Genomic DNA, 21,295 nt, shown 5'->3' with positions numbered 1-21,295 from the left:
GTGGTATTATATACCACTTATATACTAAACTATCAGCCAGTCAAATCTATATTTTAACATTTTGTTGTCTTTCTACTTCTTCCTCCTGGTTAAAAATGGATTTACTAATTCTTCAATGATATTTTACGGACTTCAGGTGGGTCATATTCTAATGGCCCAGGATCTGATAATTCTGGATTATAGGATTCTGTTGAAAAGTTGTCCCAAGTTTGAGTGGGATCATGCCTACTAATGTAGATTTAAGATAGCCATTTATTTACAAGGTGTTCCTATTTAATAGTAATGATTGGTGGTTTATAGAAAGTTTTTACTGTTTTAAGAAATGCTGTTTTGACATAGTAATGTGACCAGACATGGGAATATTTTGACATGGCCCAAAAACAATTCTATGAAACTTTCTCTCCACTTCTTTCTTTCTTCCTTCCTTTTCTTTTTCCTTTTCTTCCTTCCTTTTTTCTTTTTCTAATGTAGCAGACATTTTCACTCCATCTCTGACAGGTGGAGTAGGAGGGGGAGATTGGATGAGTGACAGAGTTGGGTGAATATTAGGGGGGTGCTTTTGGGAATTATGTGGGAGCTCATCTTAAAGCTGTTTTTGCACAGCAAGCAAACTGTCTTGCTTAGACTTTATGTGTGGAGGGACTTGTAGTAAGAAGACCCATGGGAATTATGACGAACCTGACCTTGGGACTGCTGTTGCATAAGGATATCTATTGAGAGCATGACTTGGAATAAAGAACCTGAAAATTTAAAGAGTTGTTTTCTAGGGTTATGAAATACGTATGAATATCAAAATATTTTTGGTATCATATTTGCTTTATCAACACCATGTAGAAGAGGTCAAAAGATTGCAAGAGGGAAGCAAGGAGGCTCACCTCATCCAGGCTGGTGTCCTATTACCATTAAGCCGCCGTGCTCATTTGTGCCTCCTCCATGCTGCTCAGCGTGCTCACCCTCACCAGCAGCCACTGTCCTTCACTGCTATCTAATCTACCAATCCCTTGTTTCAGCCATCCTAGCCCCACAATCCTCTTACCTGAATAGCTTTTATTTCCTGAACTTCTACCTAGGCACTAAATCATTTTGTCTCTCTACCACTTGAGTTGATGTTAAAGAGAAGTTTTTGGGAGCTCTTCACATGTATATATCTTGCCTATTCAACTGCTTTGTGAGATCTTTGGTGTCAAAGTGTTATTCACTTATTCATCTCTTTGTCTATGTATTGGGCTTTCTTTGGGGCTCTGGGGACAAAAAAGCTGGGAAGAAACAGTTTCATCTCCTAAGACACAAATAAGTATTAAAAAAGTGTGAAAATGTTAGCTAGGAGACTAAGATGTACTTTCTGTCATCTCTTTACTACCATAAGACATATACATGGTAGGTGCTCTCTAAACATTTATAGAAAATAATACAAACTTAAAATAGTTGGGAAACATTGCATATTCTTATGTATGTAATACCCCTGGGAACCTCAGTGGTTTGGGTCACTTGGGTCTTTGGGTCAATTCTTGTGCCCAAGCCATACATACCTACTCAGGCGGCTATTGCTCTGTAGTGGCTTTGCTAAAGAGGGAGCATTTCTCCCTATTATTTATGTTGTAGTAAACAAATGATAAGAGGCTTGTTTGTAAAATTTTGTTTTGTCCATGAAATTTAAACTTAGGACCTTTCTGTTTATACAAATAAGTACCCAAATAAGGTAAAAAATAAAGTAGAAAAATATTACACATATATACACACATCCACACATCCACAGCTTATGTGTGTATATAATATATATTTTATATATGTATGTGTACATATTTGTGTATGTGTATATATGTGCGTGTGTCCATGGAAATAGAGGAGAGAGAGAAAATGAATATCTTATGGCATGTTCTCAAATCTTGAATTATACATGGTATCAAAAACTCACCTAAGCCTGAGTTTATAAAGACAGAACACAAAGTCTTTTCTAAGAAAACTTCTGCTTTACGTAGCAATGGATGTGCACATCACCATGCATATGACACTGATTTAAATTGCTGTGGAAACAATTATAACATAAACAGAATCATCGTGTTTAATTTGTTAATGCAGATGTGCTACATTAATACACTAATTATATATACCTTTTTTTCCCTGCAGTATGCCATGGAACCTAATTATCTACATATTTGGCCTAGAGATACCTTTATGATGATTGCACTTCCTAACATGGTAGTGTAAAATTTCTTATCAACTGTCATTTTGCATATATAATTAATGTTTTTCATTACTTACTTTTATATTCTGTATGCATGAATGTAATCAACTTCATCATTGTTTAATCTATTTAGTGATTTTATCTGAAACTCTGGGGATACTGAGGAAAAACCTGAAGGAATCCAAATTATTTACTTTGGAGAGGATATTTAACATATATGAATGACTAATGGGGGTTTATGTGTGGTGGTACCTGACTGCCACCTCCCCCAAGACAGCATAGGGAGAAATGGTCCCCAAATAAAGCCAAAGAGATTTAGGTTATATATTAGGAAGTATTTTTCATCCTTTAATATCTGTAGGAAAACATTGGAATATACATTATCTCAAAAGAGCATGGCTGTTCTTTCATTACAAAGAAACTTGTTTGCTATATTAATATATAATATATACATATATATAGTTATTATTATCTATATTATCTATATAGATAATATAGACAGATATACCTATTGATATTTCTCTGGTTGGTCTTTTACTTTATTTTTTTCCTTCACTTATTAACAGTCCTAGGGCCCAATGCCTTAATATCTTAACATCTTAAATGGAACAACAATAAAGCAAATAAAAAGAGGAGAAATCAAATCCAACCAACCTATTAATGATCTAAGAAGTGTAATGTTTGCTTGGTGAAAATATCTGGAGTTTACGGTATAAAATTCTCCTGATAACCAAGAAGCTGGGGAGCACCTTGGGACTTGATGGAGCTTTTCCTTGGGAGTGAGGGAAGAAAGAGAGTGTGCCTTTCCTGTCTGCTTGGACATTCTTCCCAGAGGCCCCTGAGCCACAGCAAGCGGTCTGTGATTTAGGGATCTGCCTTAGTGCCAGCATTGCCTGGCCCCCTGATCTCTCTCACACTGTTCCTCTTCTTCTCACAGAACAAATCTTTCACGTGTACTTTGTTCATGCCCTTTGAAGAGTTTGAAAAACTGCTAACTAGTAGTGATGTGCTGAATTTCTTCCAGAAGTACTTTCCGGATTCTATCCCTCTAATTGGAAAGTAAGTCTCAAGATGTACAATTGTGTCTTTTGCCCCACTGGTTTGAATTATTCAAAGTTCAAATAAAGGCTAATGTACTTATTTCCATTTTTGTGAAACATAACCAATCATGCAGTGACCTGGACAGGAGGCCTAGATTACAGCAAAAGTCCAAGAGGATCTTGTGCTGTGAACAGGAATTCTGAAAAAATCCAGGCCAGGCCAGTTTCCCTGGGAAAGACAAGTCACCAATGTCCCTGGACCTTCTATGTACTCTGAGCAGGCACTCAGGCCCCTTAGGTCTTGGCTGTGCTTCCTTCTGCTGGTGGGAACACAAATCTATGTCAAGGCAGAAATAGCTGGCAACCTCAAGTCTCAAGTCCACCAGTTGCTAGCTGTACAGGCTTTCCTATGTCTCACGCCCCTCACAGTAAAATGGTGATAATAGTAGTACCTGTGCCAAAGGGTTGTTGTGAGGAGTAAAGGGGATCATGCTTATAAATCATTCAGCACAGGGCCAGGCACATATAAAGTTCCCCCAAATTGATAGCTAATTGTATTAGCTGTCTGGCTTATCAGTCTCAGCTCCTCTGGCCCATATCAACTTCGCCTCCATATGGACCTTGTCATTTGGTCTCACTCAGTGCCTCTCTCCCACTGTCACTCCGTCCTGGAATCCAGTTCACTTTCTATCTCCAGAGATGTCTTCATGGAGGCAGCACAATACTGCAGAAAGAGCAAGATTTTAATATTGCTCTTGTCCCTGACTTACCTGAGTCTCAGATTTTTCATCATTAAAATAGACATCAGGATACCTAACTTTTAGGGCAATTTTGAAAATTGAATGAGCTAATTATGTAAAAGGGATAGCTCACTGCCCACCCATAGCAGATCTTTTAAAAATTGTCAGTTCTCATCCTTTCCTGCAGAACAATTCAATTGCCTGTGTTGGTTTCTCCTTCTCTGACTTTGAAGGGAAATCTCTGCACACCAAAATTTAGCCCTTAGCTACTTCAGAATTTGTTCTGTGGCTCTTTCTTGCCTCTCACACTAGATTTAAGATCCTCTAGTGTATGTACTACTTCTCTACCTATAGCTTCCACAAAACCTCTGTAGATGTTTGAACAGATACTAGCTTGATTACAGTTGTTCATTTCCAAATACACATGGATTCACATTAACTTAATTTTGGTTTGTTGTGTGTTAATCAAATGCACAACTACATCTCAAGTTTTTCCAAGGAAACCTAAAACATTCCAACGTAGTTGAAAATTGTGTGATCTGTGTGCTTGATAATAAAATTTTCATGACATATAACACAGACATATTTCAAGTTATTCAAATGCAGCTAAACTTGTTCTTTTTGGATGTGATTAAAACTGTTGCAAATTAAGAATATAAATAGAACAGTGGAATTTGGGAACTAGAAGAACCTTCAGTTCTCCCTCTCCTGTTTTCTTCCTGGCATTCTCACGTACTTTTCAATGAAATATTATGTTAACAAAGCCAGTAAATCTGAAAGAATTACACAATATTTAATACCCAGCTTAACATTTTTACATTTTTATGGTTTTCCTCTAAAGGCAAACCCTGGCACAAGATTTCTTTCTGTTGCCCGCCCAGCCCATGATATCCGTTAAGTGCTCTTCTTTTCACTTTAAATCACACTGTGTGTTGATGGGAGATGCAGCTCATGCCATAGTGCCCTTTTTTGGGCAGGGAATGAATGCGGTAAGTTCTTTTTCCGTAGGTGAGTCCCTTAAATTTCTCTGGGTCAGTCTCGACTAAAAAGTCTTAAATAAAATCATGCTTAAAACTATCCCCACATAATCTCTGAGAAAACAGTCAACTCAACAACCATACCAGCTATTTAACTAGATTGATCTCTAAATATAGTCAATTCTTGGATTACTTGATGCAGTAATTTAGTGTATAAAAAAGCATAAGATAGTTTTCTGTTCGGTTAGAAAATATATTGATGACTTGAAATTTGGAAACTTGAGTGTCAGCAATTCAAGACTTAATTTTTAAAGTATATTTTTTCTAGAGATTATAATGTTAGTATCAAAAAAGAAAAATATCCCAAATTATCTTTTTTTCCCTCTGCTTTTTCATTCCAAAGGAAAAGAAAACACAATTGATAGAGTTAAATAAAATGATGAAACAGACTAGATGTTGAATACTACTGCTTTCATGGAAATTTTACCATTCTGGCTAAAAAATATTTCAGAAAATGAATAGTGTTCAAATATTGAACATTAATTTTAAGGAATTCTGTAATAATTGTCTAGACAAACAATTATTTTATGTGCATGTGTGTTTGATTACTAATAGTTTTATAACCATAGTCTTATATTGTTTTGGTGAATGGGACATAGTCCAAGAATAAAGAGCTTATGAATCTAATCAATTATATTTTGAGCAAAGTAGTCGTAAACATTTTGTTTTACAAAAACATAAAAAGAGAGATGGGATCAAGTTGGCAGAGTAGGAGGACCCTGAGTTCACCTCCTCTCATGAACACATCAAAACTATAGCTACACATAGAAAAACTCACTGGGAACAGCCTGAAGACTAGCAGAGTAGCTCTTCTACAACCAAGGCTATAAGGAAAGAATCACATGGAGTCTGGTAGGAGGGGAGGAGAATTGATCTAGTCAAGACACACACCCCTAGTGTGTGACCCAGAAGAGGAGGGGGATATCACAGATTTGGAGATCCTCCCTGGGGAGCAAGGAGTTTGAGCCACATATTAGACACCCCAGGTCTGAGGTTCAAGGCCAGGAAAATGAGACTCCTCAGCTGTTTTGAAAACCAGTGTGGCTTACTAGGGGGCAGTAAGAAACTGATACTCTGCTCCTGAAAAGCATGTACACAGACTTGCTTGCTCCCAATCCCAGCATGGAAGCAGCAGACTGACAACTTCTGATTGCTCTGGATGGCCTGCCAGGGCTGCCCTAGTGTGCCCCCAGCCTGCACTGGGCTCCTGCTCCAGCACCTCCTACTCTGGCGCTGTTCCCCACTAAGGTGGAAGCTGCTATTGCCAATGAGCATGCACATACCAGGGAAGGAATGCAACCAGCTCAGCAGTGTGGCTCCAACCCCTCCAGACCCCACCCTGCCTCTAGCCAAGGTGTGTACACCTGGGGAAAAAGCAGAACCAGTTTAGAAGTGCGGCTCCAAGCCCTCAGGAACCTGGCCATGCCCCCAACCAAGGCAGAGGTTGCCATCACACTCAACAGAAACCCACCACCCTCAGGGCTTCTACTCCAGTCCCTTGAGCCTCAAATCCTACCCCATAGGGCAGTGACTGCCACTGAGCCTAGGAGAAGCCCTGGCTGCACCTGGATCTGGCTCTAGTCCCTCTGAATACAATCCTATTTCCCACCAAAGTGGTGGCTGCCAGCATACCCTAGGGAAAAGTGTGGCCCATGCTCACTTCAGATGCAGCTCTCCCACCAAAGCCAGTGGGCACATGCAGACTGAATAGGACATCATAGGACATGCCTTCAAGACCAGGACAGGTAACTTTCACGTAATTTCATAGAGACAAACATAGAAAGTTAAACAAAATGAGAAAATGGAGGAATATGTTTCAAACAAAAGAACAAAGTAAAACCCTTGAAAAATACCCTAATGAAATAGAGATAAATAATTAACCTAATAAAGTGTTCGAAGCGATGGTCATAAAGATGCTCACCAAACTTGGGAGTAGAATGAAAGCACTCATTGAAAACTTTAACAGAGATTTAGAAAATATAAGAAAAAACCAATCAGAGCTAAAGAATATAATAACTAAAATGAAAAATACACTAGGGGTATTCAACAGCAGATTAGGTGATAGAGAAGAATGCATATGTGATCTGAAAGAAGGAATAGTGGAAATCACAAAATCAGAACAGCAAAAAAAAAAAAAAAAATTCTTAAAAATGAGACCTCTGAGGCAATATCAAACATACTAACATTGATATTATAGGGGTCTCAGAATAAGAAGAGAGAGAAAGAGGTAGAAAATGTATTTGATGAAATTGTGGCTGAAAACTTCCTTAACTTGAAGAAGGAAACAGATATCCAGGTACAGGAAACAAAGAGAGTTCCAAACAAGATGAACCCCAAAAGACCCACACCAAGACAATGAAAATGGCAAAATTAAAGAAAGAATTTTAAAGGCAGCAAGAACAAAACAAAGAGTCACAAAAAAGGGAACGCCCATAAGGCAATCATATTAGTTGATTTTTCAGCAGCAACTTTGCAGGCCAGAAGGGAATGGAATGATATGTTTAAAGTGCTGAAAGGAAAAAACCTACAACTAAGAATGTTTTACCCAGCAAGGTTATTGTTCAGAATTGAAGGAGAGATAGTTTCCCAGACAAGCAAAAAGTAAAAGAGGTCATCATTACTAAATTGACCTTACAAGAAATGTTAAAGTGTCTTCTTTAAGTCAAAAAGAAAAGGCTGTAACAAGAAATAAGAAAAATAAGAAGGGAAAAATCCCACTGGTAAAGGCAAATATATGGTAAAAGCAGTGGATCAACCACTTAAATAAGCTAGAACAAAGGTTAAAAGACAAAAACTGTAAAATCAAGTATAATTACAATAAACAGTTAAAGGATAAGCCTGAAAATGTAAAATATGACATAAAAAACACAAACCATGGGGGAGGAATAAAAAAAGTAGATCTTTTAGAATGTTTTTGAACTTAAATGTCTATCAGTTTAAAACAAATAGGTATAGTTTAGGTCAACATATATGAACTCCATGGTAACCACAAATCAAAAACCTACAATAGATACACAAAAATTAGAGAGATAGAAACACAAACATAACACTAAAGCAAATCATCAAACCACAAAGGAAGAGACTAAAAGAAGAAGAAAAGAACAAAGAAGAACTACCAGAAAACAAATAATAAAATGGCAATAAGTACATACCTATTAATAACCATATTAAATGTCATTGGACTAAATGCTTCAGTCAAAAGACATAGGGTGGCTGATTGGATTAAAAAATAATATCCATCTCTCTGCTGCCTACAGGAGACTCACTTCAGAGCTAAAGACACACACACAGGTTGAAAGTGAGGGGATGGAAAAAGATATTCCATGCAAATAAAAACCAAACGAAAGCTGGGTAACAATACTCATATCAGACAAAGTAAATTTTAAAACAAACTCTATAATAAAAGAAAAAGAATGGCATTATATAATGATAAAGGGGTCAATACAGGAAGAGGATATAAAAATTGTAAACATATATGCACCAAATATAGGAGTACTTAAATATATAAAGTGAATATTGACAGACATAAAGGGAGAAATTGACAGTTATACAATAATAGTAGAGGACTTTAACACTCCACTTGCCTTAATGGATAGATCATCCAGACAGAAAATCTAAAAGGAAACAGTGGCCTTAAATGACACATTAGACCAGGTGGACATAATAGTTATTTACAGGATGGCAAGAGCAGTTTTAAAAGAGAAGTTTATAGCATTTCAGGCCTACCTCAAGAAAATAGAAAAGTCTCAAGTAAACAACCTATCTTATCTGAAGAAATTAGAAAACGAAGAAAAAACAAAGCCCAAAGTCAGCAGAAGGAAGGAAATAATAAAGACCAGAGTGAAAATAAATAAAATAGAGAACCCCCTCAAAAAAAAAAAAGAAAAAATCAAAGAAACCAAGGGCTGTTTTTTTAAAAAGATAAACAAAAAACAAATAAATATTTACCCAGGCTCACTAAGAAAAAAAGAGAGAGGATCCAAATAAACAAAATAATAAATGAAAGAGGAGAAGATATAACCATTATCACAGAAACACAAACAATCATAGGAGAATACTATGAATATGCCAACAAATTGGACAACCTGAGAGAAACAGATAGATTTCTAGAAACATACAACCTTCCAAGACTGAAACAGGAGGAAATAGATAATCTGAACTGACTGATTATTAGAATTGAAACTAAGTCAATAATCAAAAACACTCAACAAACAAAACCAGGACTAATAACTTCCCAGATGAATTCTACCAAACATTTTCCAGAAAATTGAAGAGGAGGGAACACTCCCAAATTCATTCTGAGTCCATCATTACCCTGATACCAAAATATACAAAGACACTACAAAAAAATAAAAGAATATTACAGACCAATTTTTCTGATGAGTATAGATGTAAAAATTCTCAACAAAATATTAACAAATAAATTTAACAATAAATTAAAAGAATCATAAACTATGATAAACTGGGATTAATCCCTGCAGTACAAGTATGGTTCAATATCTGCAAATCAACCAGTGTGATAAATCACATTATCAAAACAAAAGATAAAAATCACATGACCATCTCAATAGATGTAGGAAAGGCATTTGACAAAATTCCACATCCATTCTGATAAAAACTCTGAACAAAATTTGTACAGAGGGGACATATCTCAACATAATAAAGGTCATTTATGACAAACACACAGATAACATCATACTCAGCAGTGAAAAGCTGAAAGCTTTTTCTCTAAGATCAGGAACAAGATAAGGATGTCCACTCTCACCATTTCTATTTAATATAGTACTGGAGGTCCTAGCCATAGCAATCAGACAAGTAAAAGAGGTAAATGGCATCCAAATTGGAAAGGAAGAAGTAAAACTGTCACTATTTGCTGATGACATATTATATATAGAAAACCCTAAAGTCTTCACCAAAAAAATATTGGAACTAATAAATGAATTCAGTAAAGTAGCAGGATACAAGATTAATATACAGAAACATGTTGCTTTTCTATGCACTAATAGTGAACTATTAGAAAGTGAAAGCAAGAAAACAATACCATTAGAATTGCACCAAAAATAATAAAACACATAGAAATAAATTTAACCAAAGAGGTGAAAGACTTATACTCTGAAAACTATAAGACATTGATAAAGATAATTAAAGATGATAAAAATAAATGGAAAGATATCCTGTATTCATAGATTGGAAGAATTAATATTGTTAAAATGTCCATACTACCCAAAGCAATCTACAAACAATGCAATTCTTATCAATATCTTCACTATAGTTTTCACTGAGCTAGAAAAAAATCCTAAAATTTGTAAGGAACTACAAAAGACCCTCAGTAGACAAAGCAATCTTGAGAAAAGAGAACAAAGCTGGAGGTATCATGGACCCTAAATTCAGACTATCCTACAAAGCTATAATCATCAAAACAGTATGGTAATGACACAAAAACAGACACATAGGTCAATGGAACAGAGAGCCCGGAAATAAACCCATGCAGATATGGTCAGTTAATCTACAGCAAAGGAGGCAAAAATATACAATGGGGAAAAGACAGTCTCTTCAATAAGTGGTGTTGGGAAAACTGGACAGCTACATGTAAAAGAATGAAATTAGAATATTTTCTCATATTATATACAAAGATAAACTCAAAATGGATTAAAGATTTAAGCATAGGATATGAAACCATAAAACTATTAGAAGAAAACAAAAACTTTCACATAGGTCTTAGTAATATTTTTTTGTATCTGTCTCCTCAAGCAAAAGAAACAAAAGCAAAATAAACAAGTGAGACCTAATCAAACTTAAAAGTTTTGCACAGTATAGGAAACCATCAACAAAAGGAAAAGGCAACCTACTGAATGGGAGATCTTTGCAAATGTAATGTCTGATAAGGGGTTAATATCAAAAATATATAAAAACTCATGGAACTCAATGTCAAGAAAACAAACAACCCAATTTAAAAAATGGGCAGAAGACCTGCATAGGCATTTTTCCAAAGAAGACATACAGATGTCCAACAGGCATATGAAAAGATGCTCAACATCACTAATCATCAAGGAAGTACAAATCAAAACCATCGTGAGATATCATATCATAGTTGTCATAATGGCTATCGTCAAAAAGACAACAAAGAACAAGTGTTGTCAAGGATGTGGAGAAAAGGGAATTCTAGTAGTGTTGGTGGGAATGTAAATTGGTGCAGCCACTAAGGAAAACAGTATGGAGGTTCCTCAAAAAATTAAAAATAGAACTACCATACGGTCCAGAAATTCCACTCATGGTATGTATCCAAAGAAAATTAAAATGCTAATTCGAAAAGATATATGCACCCCATGTTCATATCAGCATTATTTACAATAGTCAAGATATGGAAGCAACCTAACTGTCCATTAACAATGGATGGATAAAGAAGTGCTATGTATATACAACAGAATATTACTCAACCATAAAAAAGAACGAAATTTTGCCATTTGCAACAATGTGGATGGACCTGGATGGTATTATGGTTAGTGAAATAAGTCAGACAAAGAAAGACAAATACTGTACGTTTTCACTTATATGTGGAATCTAAAAAATAAAGCAAATGAACGAATATAACAAAGCAGAAACAAACTCACGGATATAGAGAACAAACTAGTGGTTACCAGTGGGTAGAAGGGTAGGGGGAGGGGCAAGATAGAGGAAGAGGATTAAGAGGTACAAACTATGAGGCATAAAATAAATAAGATGCAAGGATGTAATATACAGCACAGGGTATATAGCCTATATTTTATAATACCTTTATATGGAGTATAATCTATAAAAATATCAAATCACTATGTTGTGATATAAATATAATATTTTAAATATTATATTTAAATAAATATAATTATATTTAAAATTATATTTAAAATTATATTTAAATAAATAAATATTTATTGTGAAATAAATATAATATTGTAAGTCAACTGTACTTAAATTTTTAAAAAAGTAAGGAGACATCAATTTTAGCATGGTGGATAATTAGAACTCCCTGGTTCAAAGCCTGGTTTCATGATTTATTAGAATATGTTCTCATGCAACTAACTTATCTCTACCTCCTTATCTGTAAAATTCAGATTTTAATATACCTATCTCATAAGAATTCTCCAGGAATAAATGAATTAATTAAATAAAGAATTTAAGAGTGTTATCTCATCCTTATATGGTATCTCTCATTTCTAAATTCCTATAGCATTAACAGCCTATATAATTGACAAATTTATTTGCTTCAGGTATGATATGTATAATTGATATAGAAATATTTTATTTCTTAATGTTTACATATTTTTATATTGTCTTAAAACCATAGTTTGAATTCTTAGGATGCAGGAAACATAGCTTTTTATTTTCTTCTCCCTACTGCATTTAGCATAGTACCTTACTAATTTTGTGGATTTGTTGATTGGAAATTTGCTTTAATCTTGGTTTATAGAAAGTAAGTTAATATGAAAGTTCTGTCCTGTTAAATTGTTCTAAATGTGAATCTTAAAACCCTGAATAGTTTAAATATTATTCTAATGCTCATGGTAGAACAACATAATTATTTTTGCTTCTTGAAGAAGCAATGGAATTGTCAAAATTACAAGTAATTTAAAATTTTGATCATACTCTAAATTATATATATATATATATATATATATATATATATATATATATGAATAAATCGGGCAAAGACAAAACCATCAAACATGCAGTCAATTGTCTTTTTAATCAGAATTCAATGCTAAGCATGACTATTTGGCTGTTATGTGCTGATTGAGAGTAAACATCCTGCGAATTATACTCACCAATGAAAAGTCTATTCAAAATTGCTAAGATTTATTATTTACAGTTTATTTTTTCTTGTTTTAGGGATTTGAAGACTGCTTGGTATTTGATGAATTAATGGATAAATTCAATAATGACCTTAGTAAGTAAAATTTCTCAATTGGACACGGACTAGCCTTGCTGATTAATTGTACACCTATTTCTGATACTGGAAGATTACAAACCATGATGCATATTTCCTGTTCAGGATTATAAATTTTTCTATTAACAGTCTATGCCACTGTTTTTGCTCATATCAGACAAGGAACACCCAGAGAGGAAAAGATAGTTTCTTTTAAGTTTTACATGGAGGTCTATGCATTGATCAGTACAAAGATAAAAGTTCCGAGCACCAAAGTTTGGCAAAGATATACTCCTTTCCCTCCCTCTCAGCCTAGTTAACCCCCATGCCTATAATCCCTACAGCATGCCCTCAGAAACACTTTTAGAAGCTCCAGCATTTTCTTGCTTTTTGCCTTATCAAAGGTTGAATCTGATACTTCCATTTGCCTTTTTTTTTTTTTTTTTTTTTTTGCTCTATGCGGGCCTCTCACTGTTGTGGCCTCTCCCGTTGCGGAGCACAGGCTCTGGACGCGCAGGCTCAGCGGCCAGGCCATGGCTCACGGGCCCAGCCGCTCCGCGGCATGTGGGATCTTCCCGGACCGTGGCACGAACCCGCGTCCCCTGCATCGGCAGACGGACTCTCAACCACTGCACCACCAGAGAAGCCCCCATTTGCCTTTTGATTAAAATTAATTCCAGAAATATATTAATTTTACAAGTATTGAAGTTTTAAACTTTATGTATAATTCTGAAAGTAAGTTAAATTAAATGTACATAATTTTCATCTGTAAAAGAAATTGCAAATAGTAGCCTGAGAACTGGATAACTTTTACTGCTTCTCAGCATTACATGTTCTCAAAGGTCACCTCTGAATTTAAACCTGTTTCAGGTAAGGGATAGACTTAGAGAACCAGGTTTAAATCTACACCCAGTTTCCAGTCTTGACTTGTGGACTTATTAGCCCTTTGACCTTGAACAAGTCACTTTATCTTTTTAAAGTCTCAAGATTTTTTTTCCATCAACAAAGTGGGGATAATACCACTTCAAAGAGTTGTGAAGGTTAAATCAAATGATTTGTGGAAAGCTTTATTAAAAAAAAGCCTAACCCACAGATTACAAACTAGTGGTTGCCAGTGGGTAAAAGTGTAGGAGGAGGGGCAAGATAGGGGAAGGGGATTAAGAGTTAGAAACTATGAGGTATAAAATAAATAAGCTACAAGGATATATTGTACAACACAGGGAATATAGCCAATATTTTATAATAACTATAAATGGAGTATAACCTTTAAAAATTGTGAATCACTATGTTGTACACCTGTAACTCATATAATATTGTACATCAACTATACATGAAGAAAAAAAAAAGAAGGCTGGAACAAAGTAAGTTCACAGTAAAATTTTTTTTTATAGTGTTATAGGGAGTCAGTGAACACTGTGTTGTCTGAATCTGAAGAGATTATAGATTCCAGAGTAAATTTCTTCTGGTTTTCTTCCTTTCTTTCCCAGTTATCTCACTCAGATGCTAAGGATCCAGAAGTATTTTGTTTCCTCCCTTCTTAGCCCTTGTGTGATTGGTTAGCATGTAATGACAATGGTGGAGACAGAGGGAGGGCTCATATAACAGAACATACTGTCAATACTGGTTTTAGTTACAAGAGAATGAAGATTGAACAATAATTATCACAATAATAACTAACATCACTGAACATGTAATGTGTGTTGGGTATCTTGCTGTTTTTTATCACATTATCTCATGAAAAACATGGGGCATAGGTACTATTCTTGTCCCTATTTTACAACTGAGGAAATTTAAGCTTAGAGATGGTTAAGTAACTTGCCCAAAGTCAAGTAGCTAGAAGTGGTGAAGCTGGGACTAGCACCCATGTTCTCTGACTTTAGAAATGGCTTCCTCAAAACTAGAGTTGCTAGTGAAGTTATGTTAGTTATGTTAGTTATTAATTTATCAAATATTTATCCAGTGTTTACCTTATACCAGGTTAAGTTTTCAAACATGAATATAACATGAGTCCTGCCTCTGGGAGATAACAGAATAACAGGGTATGTTTAAGCTAATAAGGTGGCTTAGGTACAAATGAAACAAATGTATACGGGGTAGCAAAGAAGAACAAAAAGGAGAGTAGCAAATTCTAAGGATTTGGCGTCATTTACAGTCATTTATATGAACTGCTTTCCATTTGTGAAACAAAAATAATGATTTACTAATCTAGTATATATTATAACAACTTTATCTAAGTTTTATTAAATCATAGGCAATGGAAAATGCCCATGTGTTATTGCTCAGTATTCATAGATTGTTGGTCATACAGTCTTGTTGTCCAGAGTTTTAAAAGGTTAGTAGAGACCATTGATAGAGAATACACCATTTCATTTGAACTGTGTAGAGTCAAGCACGTTGTTTACAGATTGTTTGGGAAAAAAACATATTATTTAACTTGGTTTCTAGGTATGTGCCTTCCTGAATTCTCAAGATTAAGAATTCCAGATGACCATGCAATTTCAGACCTATCCATGTACAATTACATAGAGGCAAGTGAGAAAGTTTGGTTCTATTCAATGAGATAATACACTGATACTCTAATAAACATTCTTTGCTTTTGTTTCTTTGACCCCCGTCTTATGCATGCTGCATAAGAATAGGTGCCAAGAGAAAACACACACACACACACACACACACACACACAGAGCATTCCTTACACATAGTTGAACTTTGACTATAAAGACAGTGATAATGACCCACACACATCATCTCTATCTACATTTCAGGGACATTTAGGAGGTAACAAAAATGACAAAATGTCTGGTTTCAATATCTGATAATTCATAGGCTCAAGACTTAGACATTTAGTAGAGGTAGTAATATGCTATTTTAATGAAAACATCTTTTTGATATGAGTTAACATATTTGGAAAATTTGAGATATTAAATAACTTTTCCATTCTTAACATTATAAGCTGCAAACTTAAATTAGCACTGAATATCCTTCGGGGTTTTTTGCATTGAAAGAAATATGTAATACCAAAGAAATTCATAGTCAATAGATTACTACTCAGAAGAAAAACACAATTCCATTTTAAGCCAGTCACATGAAAAGCTCACAGTAAATGGTTGTGGTTATAGTTTTTAAATAATCAAATGAAAAAAATTACAAAATAAAAATTTTAAAAAGAGTATAGTTGTTTTCCATCTCTCCTGAAGACAGAGAGAAATAAAGTAGACTTCAACTCGAGCAGAATTGTTTCATATGTGGTGAAGGAAGTTCTATAAGATACTGGAAGTCTCACTGATGTATTTTGCCTTGTCTTTGAAAACAAGACAACTACAACATAATATTTATCCTGAATATGGAGTATATCAAGACAGGCCTAGTTTTAAACAGATCTCTTCTTGCCATAAATAACGTTCCAAACTGACCAGGAAGTAACAGAAATTAGTCAAATCTTTGGGCTCACAGACTACTCACAGATCCATACAAACAAAAACTCTTACTGAAATAGAGTTGGCCCCCGAGGAAAATAGAGTTCTCTAACAGGTTTTGCATAATTGCTCTACTTTTTCAAGTTATTGTTTTCTGACATTGACTGAAAAGGATTAGAAATGACTGAGAAGAATTGGAAATAAGAATTTATTTGACTACCTTGTCTGGCTTTGTGGTGAATGGGAATGAAGGGTGATAAAGTTGCAGTAAACAATTAAAGGTCCTTTGTTCAAGGTATTCTTTGAGACTCCTTACATTATTGCAGATGCGAGCACATGTCAACTCAAGGTGGTTCCTCTTCCAAAAGAACATAGAGAGATTTCTTCATGCTATTATGCCATCTACTTTTATCCCTCTTTACACCATGGTAAGGTCTGGATTTAAGAATTTTCCTCATTTTAATCTTCTGTTTAGCCATTAAAGAATACACAAGAATACTTTTAAAATTTTCTTACAGGTCACCTTTTCCAGAATAAGATACCATGAGGCAGTGCTGCGTTGGCATTGGCAAAAAAAGGTTGGAACAGATTACACTTAATTTTAATCTGATGTGTTGAAGTTCACAGTGTTATGGTTATGTTTACCTCAGGCAAATATGGAAATAATGTGACATACACTAGATGTTTGCCTTCCAAATTCAAAAATGTCTTAGAAACACAGGTGGCAGAATGCCTAATGAACAAAATTACAAAGAAGAGGCAATCCCTGAGGAGAAGAAATTCAAAAAAGACATTGATGCTAATATTTCTAAACTTTCTACTTTATTTTAGCAATGTGACCTTTTACTTTTATTTAGCAATTGACTTTTGCTTCATGCAATACTCCTATGGGTTTAATTTACAAAATTGGACAGAATCAAATCACTTATAAAACACAGTCTAATTCTAGTGTAATGCTATTCCACATTAATTTTGGGCAGTTGACTCACAGATGCCATTAAATGGAGATTCAGATTCCTGATCTTCCACTGTGGAAACTTTACAACTTCACTCACTAAACAAATAGTATGTAAACATTGAGCTGGGCATGGTGATGAACATAAAGCAGCCCCTACCCTTTGCATAGCTCAGAGACTAGTGGGGGAAATGGACACCTGCAGTGAAGAGGCACTGCCCTAGTGGAGAATGGGCATGGGCATAGGGAGGGGGGCGTGGAGGTTGAAGAAACCTCCCACACATTCAGAATGGGAATGCCAAGTATTTCAGTGGACCTGGAAGAAGCACATATGTGTGAAAATGGCTAGAGGTGGAGCTGGAATAGTAAGTAGGACCTGAAACATCTTGAATATTATTTTGAGGGAAACAGGAAGACAAAGGCAGCTCATAGTCTCAGGTGTGGATTTTAGAAAGATTTAGAGGCTAGATTGGAATGAATCAAGATTTATTCATACAGAGGTGAATAAAATAAGGTCCCTGCCCTCAAGGAACTAAAAGTCCAAAGGGGAAAGAGACAGTGACAGGCAGTTAGAATGAAGGACAATAAGTGCAGTGAAAGAGACCAGGATGATACGAGAGTGCACACACCCAGACTAGACTGAGCCTCAGCTCGTGTGATTGATAGACTGTAGGTGGTGAAGGTGCACATTTAAGTCTTTGAATGTGTGTCTTCCAAGTCACAGAGGCCACTGAACCCATCACTCTTCTCAGGGACACTTTGTGCAGGGTCTGAGCAATGACTGAATCATTTGTGGCTTCTTTCAAGACAGAGTTAACAGTTCTTTGTTTTTTCAACTGCGAATTTTTTTATGGCTGGACAAAGGCTAACTGTTAAGAATTCTTTATACAGAACACATAGATTCAGGAGTTTCTGGGAAGAGAGGGAGGAGGGAGAGAGGGAGGCAGGAAGCTCCAAATTCTTGACCTTGCCAGGTATTGCAGGACTTCACCTAGTGGTCATGCAATTACATCACTGTTTCAATTTAAAGAACAAAGAGGAAATTGTATAAAACGTCATTTAAAAATGAAGTCTACTTGCAATATTTTAATCACTGTACAAATAAAGTGAAAGTTCTTGCTCTTTTTTACAGGTGATACACAAAGGACTCTTTTTCTTTGGAACACTGATAGTTGTCAGTGGTACTTACCTACTTATGCGCTGCAAGTCACTGAGACCCCTGGACTACTTGAGAAGACCATGGGATTGGGTCACTTACTTCCAGAATACAGGGCATGTCTCCCTGTAAACTCCCTGGAGTCACTAGAACAAATTCCCAATGTCATTAGCAAGTGATAAAACAATCCTGAAGTAGCAAATATTAGATTTCTCTGTAAACAAAACAGGATTAAAATCATGTTTCCATCATCATATTTAATTCACTAATAGAAGATATTTATCAGCTTATAGTTAAATTCAATGTAGAATTTCTCTGTGAGCTCATTGAAATTATTGAAAAAATAACCCACCACCTTAAGTAAAACTCAACTTCCCCACAGCACTATGCTTAGGTCAGATCATTCTAAATATAAAAGTTCAGTGGCTAAGATCTCTTTCACTTCTCAAAAAGTAAGGCCCTAGAGACCTCAAGGAAGTCACTGATAACCCTTTTCTTTAAAGGACATAATAGAAGTCATGATAGGATTGACTTAACACCTGGGACTAAAAGTCACAATTTGCCTAATATATTAACTGCATTTTTCATTACCTGGATGGAACTTACCTAAGCACAGGGCTCAGATTTCCTTGCTAAAACTAGAAGTATAAATGAGGGGTTGGGGGGCTTTTGAGAGAGTTCAAAATGAATTGATTTTATTTCCCAGTCTTCAAAAGGCAACATTACCTTCTGAGGATTTTTTTTTTAAAGGCTATTAAAGCCACACTAAGTGAAGGATAAGAAGAGCTTTATTTATAAACTAAATATCTATATACATAAAAGAGTGGAAAGGAAACAAGGGGAGACAATTTTCATAGAAATATGAAGCTGTATTTTATTCCATTTCAGAAGCAATTTACTAACATTCTTGAACTGTATGCTGCAAAACTAGCAACAAACTTGATGTTTAAATGTTCATTTAGTGAAACTTTTTTCTTCCTTCTTCCTTCTTCAATAGGCCAACTGAATCATTTAGAAGCCTTTCAAATGTGATTAATTATGAAGATGCAACACTAGTAGAACAGTCATGTAAGAAATAAAAATTAGGAAATAAAATGTTTCACTTTCTTTCCTATATTGTCAAGGAAATTCTTGAGTCCTAATAATCCATGTTTAGACTAAATAATGATTCATGGAAAAATGGTCTCTTCACTAACACTGACCACTATTTATCCAGTGTATTGATTGAAGAGCAATAAAGATCATATCTTTTTATTTAATATTCACATTTTGTGAATACAGTTTTACACTTATTTTCATCTCTCTTCAAATGTAGGTTTGTTTGGATTTTGCTGGAACTCCTTTTCTAAATCTATCAATAGAATTCTTGGCAAAATTGTGGGAAATTACTAGGAGGAGAGGCTAATCCTGCCATGTTCATATTTGAAATGAAATAGATGCAGACACCTATCTGCCATTAACATCAGCTTCACCATGTACATCCTCTGCTAATATATGATTACCAATAAACCTTGACCACCTTGACATTCTATTTTCTTTCCTGTGTTTCTTTCTAATGGTATCTTCTAGAGCCTGCTCAGCAGCACATTGGTCTGAAGCTCCTCTTTATCATATTATACATAGAGCAATAGTCTCTTTTTGCACATAAAGTTAAGGAATTGATTTTCTTTTTCATCCTGGAATTGTCTCTTTGATAAATTTGATTGAGCAAACATTTGACATGACACTGAATAGGACCCAACACTACAGAAAATTCAAGATTTTCTAGCTATTTCACACAAGTGCATGAGACAAAGTTATTTTAAGAGCTAAGTATTTTTGAGAAATATGTTATGTGCCTTGGAAAATACAGTTTTTTTAGAAATATACATTTGAAGTGAAAACTTCCAATATGTTAGAAGTTGATGGTGCCTGATGCCCACCTTGTGCCACAAGTGGTTTTTCATTATACAAAGCACCCACTGAATTAAAAGAATTTGTCTTGCTCATTTACTCCCGAGGTCAGAGAGCAATTCAGATTTCCTGTTAGACCACAAAAGTTCTGTTGATATTACATAGAATGGGGATTCCAAAACAGTCCTTATAATGGTAGTCTAAAAGTGGTATCTGATTTAAAGCCCCATCTTTCATTATAATTATTCTTTCCTATAAAGGACAAACTTGGATTACATTGACCTATGATGGTTCTGTCACTGTCAACTGATAGTAATTCATCATTAGTGATGATAAAAATGGTGGAAGAACAGTTAAAAGTCACTTTTTTCTTTGGTCTGTCCCTATCTTTTTTTTTTTTTTGCAGTACGTGGGCCCCTCACTGCCGTGGCCTCTCCCATTGCAGAGCACAGGCTCTGGACGCACAGGCTCAGCGGCCATGGCTCATGGGCCCAGCCGCTCCGCGGCATGTGGGATCCTCCGGGACCGGGCACGAACCCGCGTCCCCTTCATCGGCAGGCAGACCCCCAACCACTGCTCCACCAGGGAAGCCCGATCTGTCCCTATCTTTCTGTGACATCACAATGAGTTGAATTTGCATTTCACTCCCAACTGCTGGTAGGTCTTTAGCTGGTCACTGGCATCTCAGCAGTCAGAAACATAGGAGCTGCAAAAGGGCTCTTCGAAACTGGGCAGGGAGAAAATAAAGTTGAATATTAAGTAAAAGTTTGGATTGACATTCAAGAAAATTAGGTAAATTTAATTTGGGTTGTTCTTTTTTATTTGTTAGCTGATGTGGAGTTAGGTGGTAATGCTCAGATCTACTTAAGCCTGGAGTTTAATGTCTTTTATTTATTATAATTCTTATTAACTTTACCACATAGGTCTCTTTCAATACCTTATAATAGCCATAGATTCAAGTTGCATGAAT

At 35.5% G+C, this 21,295-nt stretch overlaps 1 protein-coding gene across 1 annotated transcript in view; it reads left to right on the top strand.

The window, feature by feature from the left end:
* The window catches only part of KMO (kynurenine 3-monooxygenase), a 54,558-nt gene extending 35,947 nt beyond the window's left edge, over window positions 1-18,611 (top strand). The window contains 9 exon segments of the mRNA XM_060088391.1: window positions 2,128-2,199; window positions 3,123-3,244; window positions 4,807-4,954; window positions 12,869-12,926; window positions 15,351-15,433; window positions 16,648-16,749; window positions 16,840-16,899; window positions 18,409-18,546; window positions 18,549-18,611. Coding sequence (XP_059944374.1) covers window positions 2,128-2,199; window positions 3,123-3,244; window positions 4,807-4,954; window positions 12,869-12,926; window positions 15,351-15,433; window positions 16,648-16,749; window positions 16,840-16,899; window positions 18,409-18,546; window positions 18,549-18,611 — 846 coding nt within the window.
* The last annotated feature ends 2,684 nt before the right edge of the window (window positions 18,612-21,295 follow it).

This window comes from Mesoplodon densirostris, chromosome 2, assembly GCF_025265405.1.
Source record: "Mesoplodon densirostris isolate mMesDen1 chromosome 2, mMesDen1 primary haplotype, whole genome shotgun sequence".
In the NCBI taxonomy this organism is placed as follows: Eukaryota; Metazoa; Chordata; class Mammalia; order Artiodactyla; family Ziphiidae; genus Mesoplodon; species Mesoplodon densirostris.
Note: the sequence above shows the minus strand (reverse complement) of the source record. Positions and strands in the feature narration are given on the sequence as shown.